The sequence below is a fragment of the Aythya fuligula genome, chromosome 5, assembly GCF_009819795.1.
Source record: "Aythya fuligula isolate bAytFul2 chromosome 5, bAytFul2.pri, whole genome shotgun sequence".
In the NCBI taxonomy this organism is placed as follows: domain Eukaryota; kingdom Metazoa; phylum Chordata; class Aves; order Anseriformes; family Anatidae; genus Aythya; species Aythya fuligula.
Window position 1 is genome coordinate 24,825,113 of NC_045563.1, and position 8,605 is coordinate 24,833,717.

The 8,605-nt window shown below is 32.4% G+C and overlaps 1 protein-coding gene across 1 annotated transcript in view; it reads left to right on the forward strand.

Annotated features, from left to right (window-relative positions):
* Positions 1–4,745, forward strand: part of TTC6 (tetratricopeptide repeat domain 6) — a 65,679-nt gene extending 60,934 nt beyond the window's left edge. The window contains exons 24-27 of the mRNA XM_032187968.1: positions 502–654; positions 852–1,022; positions 2,950–3,175; positions 4,609–4,745. Of these exons, the coding sequence (XP_032043859.1) occupies positions 502–654; positions 852–1,022; positions 2,950–3,175; positions 4,609–4,745 (687 nt within the window). The remainder of the gene's footprint in view (positions 1–501; positions 655–851; positions 1,023–2,949; positions 3,176–4,608) is intronic.
* The last annotated feature ends 3,860 nt before the right edge of the window (positions 4,746–8,605 follow it).

Here is an 8,605-nt window from a genome sequence, read left to right on the forward strand (position 1 = left end):
GAAGGAGAATCCACTTAAAATTAGAAAAGTTTTTAGTTTTTATTTTATTTTATTTTTTATTGTGAGGATGATCTAACATTGGAACTGATTACACATAGAAGTTGTTCAGTCTTCATCTTTGGAGAAGTTCAAAATCCAACTGGATGTGGTCATGGGTGACCCTGCTTTTCAAAAGTGGTGAAAAGAACCTTTTCACCAAAGGTTCTAGGTGATTTTCAGAGATCCCTTCCACCTTCAAACATTCCGTGAATCTATGATATAGAAAAGGTAATACTTGCAATTAAAACAGTTGTAGCAGATAGATTGAATTGCTGTAAAAACAATGAGTGTTGCCTACAAGTTATTTGAAGTCTTTTTTCTTATTTCTTCTGTAATTTAGTTAACTGCATTTGTAAGTAAAAGCATTCTTCCATTTTCTGCTGTAATCGGGTCATTAGTAGGTTGGTTTTTTTCTGACATTTCCTCAGTTTCTTATTGTGCACATACTGCAATTCATTTTAGGTCCATGGAAAGCTTCAGAGAGCTTGGAACCAGTTTACAGTTGCCATTGTTATTGATCCAAAGTGCTATGCTGCATATGATGGACGAGCTTCGGTCTGTCTTCAGATGGGTGAAAATTTTGCTGCATTTCAGGATATAAATGCTGCATTAAAGGTAGATCTTAGATTAAAGTGATTTTACTAAAATTAAACTGGTTTTATGAAGCCAGTTACTACTGTACAAGAACAATTGCCAGAAGGTGCATTTTTAAATTTTATTTTAAAAAGAAATGTATAATTTAAAAGCAGAATAAATTGCTGTATAAATGTGCATTTTCCCTGGATAAGAATGAATTTGGTATTTCCTTTCAGCTCACTACTACTGCTCCACTGCTAACAAATCGGGGTGTCATCAATCAGTTAATGGGGTATCTATCCTGTGCCATGAAGGACTATCAACAAGCAATTTCTGTTGACCCCAATTACGCATTAGCTTACTTCAGTGCAGCAAATATTTACTTCCATAATCATCAATTTTCACAGGTAAGTCTTTAGTCTGTCTTTATACTGTCTTCAGAACATTTTTTTTTTCCCTTAACTCAAATAAATACTGTTGGTACAAATCTGTCTTTGAATGCACTTAAACCTTCTTACACTGAATTTCCTGGTCTTTTAATGGGAGATTAATCTGTAGTAATCAATAATAAGTAATTGCCATACTATATTTTAGCATTGATATGAATGAACTAACATTTATGGCAGCTAGGATACACATCACAAAAGTTTGTAAAGAGTTGTAGTACTAAAATTTCACTGACATCAATTAAGCTTTATCAAGCCTAATTCCCATATGTTAAATAAGTTGCCTGGATTCACTATAGCACTATTAGAAGGAAAATGAAAAGAATCTCATACTGATGGGCTTTAATCAAGAAGCCAGATCTTCTACCTTTTACCACAGTAACTTCAGATTTTTAGATCACCTACTTCTGCTTAAATACAATATGCATCTTCAAATATAGAAGAGTTGGATTCTGAAACTCCTCTTGTGAGAGAATTTGAAATATGCTTGAAGGCAAGGACCATTTATTTTTCTCTCAGTTAGAAGGCCCCCCCCCCCCCTGATTTTTCCTTTGGCTTCCTGTCACACTTCATGGACACAGGCTCAACCTTTTATTTGGTTGGAACTTTGTGGTCCGGCAGTTGTGGAAACCCAAAACCAGTATGGATACTTCAGCAGGTTTTGTCTACTTTAATTAATCCTCTCCTAGAATTGCATCTGTAAACACTTTAGCTTGCAGTTCACATAATGAGGAATTCATCATGTACAGTACAGGCTTGGCATATATTTTTAAACTGAGATTGTACTTCATAGAGCACAAGAACTAGATGATGTAAAAAAACAATTTAATGTTCTTGTTTGTTTCTTTGAGTTAAATTCCTTGTTGATTTTGAGCATAAGTTAGACTTGGGTCATAAATTCCTTAAGACTCCAAGGTCAGTGCTCTGCATGTAGATTCTGCTTTGATCATGTAATCTCTTTTTTTTTTTTTTTTTCTTTTTACTGCATCTGGTATCATTCATCTATGAGTGGTCTAGCACAATCTATTCTTCCTCTTTCCTATGAAAAAAAAATCTGTGATTCCTTACGCTATCTCCCAGAAGGTTTGGTTACGGACAAAGAAGTTCAAGAATGAATGTTGCATTATAAATCACTTTCTGTGTTAATTCAAATTGAACTCAATGCGTAGCTCATTTCTTCTGTGCTATAATTAAAATTCAGCATAAACAGGTATTCTTTTTTTCAAAATTCTGTCTGTGTGGTTACTAACCCATTTGTGGATGTTGTGGGTCAATCCTGTTAGGCAGCTAAATCCTATGTAGCCTCTCGTCCCCCTCAAGTGGAATGGAGAAGAGAATTGAAAGGGTAAAAGTGAGAAAACTTGTGAATTGAGATAAAAATAGTTTAATAGGTAAAGTAAAGGCTGTGTACACATGCAATGCAAAATAAAGAATTCATTCAATACTTCCCATTGGCAGGCAGATGTTTAACCATTTTCAGGAAAGCATGCATAATGGTTACTTGGGAAGACAGACACAATAACTCCAAATGTTCTCATCCTTTTCTGTAGCTTTTTGTTGCTTGAGCTTGATGATGTAAGGTCTGGATCCCTTTGGTTAGCTGGGGTCAGTTGTTCTGGCAGGTCAGCATGAGAAACAGAAAAGGCCTTGATGCTGTGTACATACTGTTCAGCAATGTTGGTGTGTTGTTAACACTGTTTTGGTCACAAATCCAAAACATAGCACTGTACAGGCTACTATGAAGAAAAATTAACTCTATCCCAGCAAAAATGAATGCAGTGAATAAGCATAGGGGTGCTTTACTATGCACAAAGAATGTTAAACAGCACGAGCAAATATTCCTCAAGTTTTGACACTGTTTTTTATCTCCAATTCATGTCTTTTTTAGGCCTATTGCTATTATTCCAAGGTATTAAAGCTTGAGCCAAGAAATGAATCTGCTATTATGAATCGTGCTATTACAAATACAATATTAAAAAATTTCGAAGAAGCAAGAGAAGACTTTGAGAAGGCAGTTTGCCTCTGTCCATTCTCTGCAGCAGTGTATTTTAACAGGGCAAATTTCTATAATGGATTAAAGCAATATGAACAAGCTGAGAAAGACATTTCAACAGGTAATCTTAATTACCTGCTATGACTGCCATTTGGAACCATACTAACAATTGTGATGATAAATTACTTGGTTTTATTTCACAATTCAGCAAGTATGTGTGTATTTTTGCTAGCATATTTTCTAGCTAATTAGATAAGGTATTATGATATGATTAAAAAGAGCAAGTTAAAGTAAGCATACATACAAAATATATAGATTAGAAGGATAACTGTTTCATATAATGTGTCATATTAGCTGAACAGAACCCCATTTTAAATGAAATTGTGGCAAGAAGTTTTGAGAAAATACAATACTTACCAAGTCTTGAAAAATTTAATTTGTATATGTGTGTATTGAGAAGTCTAGGTGTTATGAAAATGGCAGTCATGTAGTTTATTTCATATATAAGCAAGAAATAAAATGTGTATGCTCATTGTAGAAGAAGTTTTAAAATGGTATTTGCTGGCATAAGCTTTTGTACATGGTTCATGGATAAGAGGAGCTGAATCAAATTCGTGTCTTGATCCTAGTAAAATACAAACTGTTTGTTTGGATTTAAAACAGCTGAACTATGTTTTTTGCTTCTGTTGTCCTTGCTGCTAACACAAGATACAGCAACTCTGGATACACAGGCAATTTTTTTCTCCCAGGAACTAATGCTATGTTTAGTTTGTATTAATTTTGTAGAACAAAACTTAGTACTATGCCTTTGATTTGACATTTGATTGTACAGGTAGTGATCTTTCCAGCAAAATTAACTCTTTAGATTTTTTAAAATTAGTTTACTTTTACTTTTTGAGATTTGTCAAAATAATCATTGTTTTTGTGGTTAATAAAATAATTGCATATTGGGTTTCATGAGTATTATTTTCATGCTATAAGATAATGAAAATTGACTGGACCAGTGAGATGATGCTTTTCAACTAACTTCCTCTCTAAAACAGAATTTTAAAACATCAGATTAAGATTTCCAACAATTTCATAAATCCTTTTTTACATAATAGAGGAACTGAGAAAGCTGTTGTGTACCTTGCCATGTCTGCCATGGATGGTGATAGTTTTTTGTTTTTGTTTTTGTTTTTGTTTTTGTTTTTTTTCTGAGATTTTGCTCATATTATAGAGGAAAGCATAGTGCCTGCTGATGGGGCAGAATTGAAATTTGATGCATAAATGGCATCAAAAAGAAAAAAAAATCTGAAGAATGAGTAGCATAACAAAGTTATGCTATTACTTTTATTACTTTTAGGTAAATATGCTATTTACCTTTTCATGTAAAATTAGTATAGGTAATTAGTATATAGATAATGCTTTTCTCTTGTGAAAGCATGTTTTGAGAAAAATTAGAACACTGACAGCAACTTTGAGACCATGCTTCTCTTTATAATTATGTGACGATGTGTAAAAAAAAGAAAAGAAAAAAAAACCACCCTAATATTGTACTTCTTGTTTTTACAGCATTGTCAATTCAGCCTAATGATGCCTTGATGTATAGACTTAGAGCTGATATTCGTGCTAAATTGGGTTTCAATAAAGAAGCTGTAGAAGACTACAAACAAGCAATCAGCATACAAGAACAGATTGATTGCGTATGAAAATACATCATTTCTATTTACAGATTTCTTAGACTTCTAATTAAAGTCCAACATGCAAAGAAATATATCTTTATTTTTTATATATTTTACACAGATTTTATTTTCCTAAATAATATAATTACCTTGATTCAATCCCAAACTAGCTGGACTTACGAGAATAGAATGCCACATTTTATTTTTATGAGTTACAGATTGTTCTTTATTTGTTAAAGAGAGAATTGATTGTGTTGTACAGTAAATGAAGAACAGAGAAGTAGTAGTTATAAGCAAGAGGCTTCAATCATATTGGTGACAGAATGAGAGGAGAGACAATTCCCTGGCCAGGTGACGTCTGAAGTGTTTGGATATCAAACCTTCTAAGAGGGCTGCCAAATGCCTGTGACTGCTCACTAGGCCTCACTTTCTACCTTATCTCTTTCCAGTTCCCTGTCACTCACACTAGACGTTGTGCAAGGTACATGTTACAGAGCATGAGAACTACTCCAGAAACTGAAATTTGAGAAGGTGATTCATTCTGAGAGTAAAAAATTGAGGTCATTTGCTTCCACTTAAATATGTTACACTGTCAGCTTGAAGAGGCATGTAAAAATGCATAAGTAATAGATTGATTGATTGATTGATTGATTGATTTTGGTTCTAAATTGTGAGAGTGGGCTTAAGAATAGGCTTTTATCTAAACATGGAGATTGAAGTGTGAATCAGCATGAACAAAATTTAAAAACTGTCAGTCCCTACCCAGGTGCTAAATTAAACCCTCCAAATCTGGTACAACGCGGTGAAGACAGCAAAAGGATGAAGCAAAACAGATGTGTTTGTCTCAGAAAAGAGAAAAAGAAGGAATCTTAAGGTCTCATTCAGAATGCAAACAGTACTGTGGGTTCAGATGGTAAGAAGATTTTTAAAGGTACAAATGGTTCTTTAATGCCCAATCCCAGAGGTATGGAAATTATATGTGTATTTTTAGTTTAGATTTAGATATAAAATGCTGACAATTTACTTGGCAAAAAAGAGCAGAGGAAAAATGGAGGGGAAACTTCAACAAACAATAGACCTAACGCATACTGGTATATACCTGTAATTGCCTAATCCCCCATTTGTGCAATAATTTGTAGATAGAGAATAATCCAGAATAGATTCAAAGTAAATAATCTAATTCATATTAAAGGAACATTAAAGAATAATCATATTCGTTGGTTTAATTTTATAACTGATTTTTTTTTTCATTTATGTGTTGTTGAAATTAACGTGAAAATGTTGTCATTGCTTTTTCTCAAATTATTATGTTTTGTTTACTCTGAGTACTTAAAACAATGATATACTCTATTTCTGTATATTCCCTGTTCTTACAAACCTATATGGTGAATGTTTAGTCAATGTGATAGAGAGTGACTGGAAGTTTAGCTATGTTCTGCTGTCTAATCTTTTTCATTTGTAATATCATATTACATTATAAAAAATCCTATGCTTGCCACACTTATGATATTTGGGCTGGAAAAAAATTACCACTGAAAGGAAATTCCGAATATCACAACTAAGATAAGTTGATGGAGAAAAGCATTTGACTATATCCCTACTCTCCTTGATTGTCCTCTTATCTAGCTGTTTAATATCTAGGATGATGATCTAGCAAATGCATTGGTTGTCTGGAATAGATGAATCATAGTCAAAATACACAAAGGGTAGAAAAAGTTTACAAAACATTGCTTTTAATTTCTTTATTCATGATTAGTATCTCTGATGTTTAAAAATGAGTTTATAGATATAAGCACTAAATTAAAATATCTCTAGGTAATGTAGGATGTTTTTGCCCAGTATTATCATAGAAGAAAACATAGAATATTATGTCATAGCATTCATTATATCATATTATTATATACATTAGCATGTTACTGGAAATTTATTTGTAATAACAGTTTTTCTTGAAATTAAATTAAAATACATGACCATAGGATGATCAAAAATTAAATTATATAAGTATAAATTTAAAAGTGGCTATATTTTCATGCAGGACTATCGTTGTTGATGCAAATTGGGGAATTATTTACCTAATATACTGTATGTGCACAAATTCAAAGTTTGCTTGAATGATGGTTGTCAGTGTGAGGCAAAAACGTTTTTTTTCCCCTTTCTTTTTCTCCACATGGCTCTGTCGGTGCTTTTTATTATCTGAAGAATTGTTTATTGATGAAATTGTTAAATTATTCATGATTCTATGGCCTTTTCCTTTCTTTGACCTCCTTATGAATTACCTGCTGATGGGTTGTGAGATAGTGATACCCTCATCATGTATAGAGCATCATCAATGTTAAATCAGAATGAAAAGAAACCAAACCTTTCCCTTGGATCCTTTTCTTGCAGTAACCACTATAGTGTTTTTTTGTTGTTGTTGTTTTAGCTTAGCACATCTTGAATATCAAACAGAAATGAACATTTATAAGACTTTTATCTTCACGTTTAAAACCTGAAATGAAACACAGTCAGTTATGACTTGCTACGGCTAGAGTGACTTGACGTAAATGACATGGGCTATTGTCATTTACAAATGTTTCATCTGTTACACAATGCTAGGATGTGGGTGGTGGCCCACTGAATTTCCAATTTTATCATTTAGCACCACAATTTGCAATTCAGGGAGCATGTTAGATGTTTTTGAAAAAGTGAAATGGGTGAAGAATTTACTTGCATAATATAACTTGTAAATTTCAAGTTGCATGATCAAAATTTACTGCTCTATTAGAAGAATAGATTACCAGTTCCTTTTTTTTTTTTTTTTCTTGAAATCTTTCTTTCAAATTTTCTTTCTCAAGAGAAATTTTATATTTTCTAAAGTATTTTAAAAGTCAATGGAAATATATTGTATAATAGCACTTCTTTCATGTATTTTTAGTAAAATAGATTGATAAGGTCATTAGTGGCTTTAAGAATCACTGTTCCACTACAATTGTATTTTACAGTCTGAACAGGATTATGATGGGTTTATTGCAGCCTGAACTTTGTTCAACCCAGTATGCTGTGGTTGTTAAATTCTGAGATTTCTTCCATTGCTAATTATAGATCCAGAAAATTTTATAATTGGTATTATGAAAATTTTTGCTTCACAAAATTACTTTAAGAGAAGCTCTTGTCCCTTGCTATACAGTGGTATTAGTTCTTTCTGTATTTAAAATCTCTTTAGTGGAGATTAATTTTTCTATGTATTTTCTTTTATTCTTTTTCTAAAAAATCCATTTGATGGGCTGTAGTTTAATAAAGCAGACTTACTAAGAAACCTCGGCTGCATTTATGTTTGGAAACTGCTGCTGAGAAGACTTGTGTCTAGAATGGCAAAATACATCAGCAGTGGAACATCTCTGTTGTTATATCACATTTGTCACTGTTATACTTTATTGTTAAGACTTGCACTACTTGTAACCCCACTAAAATCTAGTTTACTAAACTAGTTTGTGTGACATCTGTGTTCCCATTTATGTCTTTCCATGGACAAAATGAAAAATCTATATACAAGTTTTATCTTTAGTTACTGGTAATTGTTCCAAATAAGAAATACAATTTCAAGAAATCTTGATATTGCTTTGATCATTATTTGTTCCTTATGTTGATAGAAACATAGCTCAGTTTATTGAAAAAGGAGGGCAGAAGAATAGATGTATTCTTATGAGTGCTGGTCAAGCAAGATTTACAGATTTGTAGAATAAAACAAACAAACAAAAATGTTTTCTCTGTCCCAATTCCATCTAAAATAATGAAATTTTATAGTAATGTTTAACTGTTACAATAGAATAGGATAAAGAACTTAATTTTATAACTGAAACAGAACTTTATTATGCAAACATAGCTCTATTCACCTAAAGGACTGAATC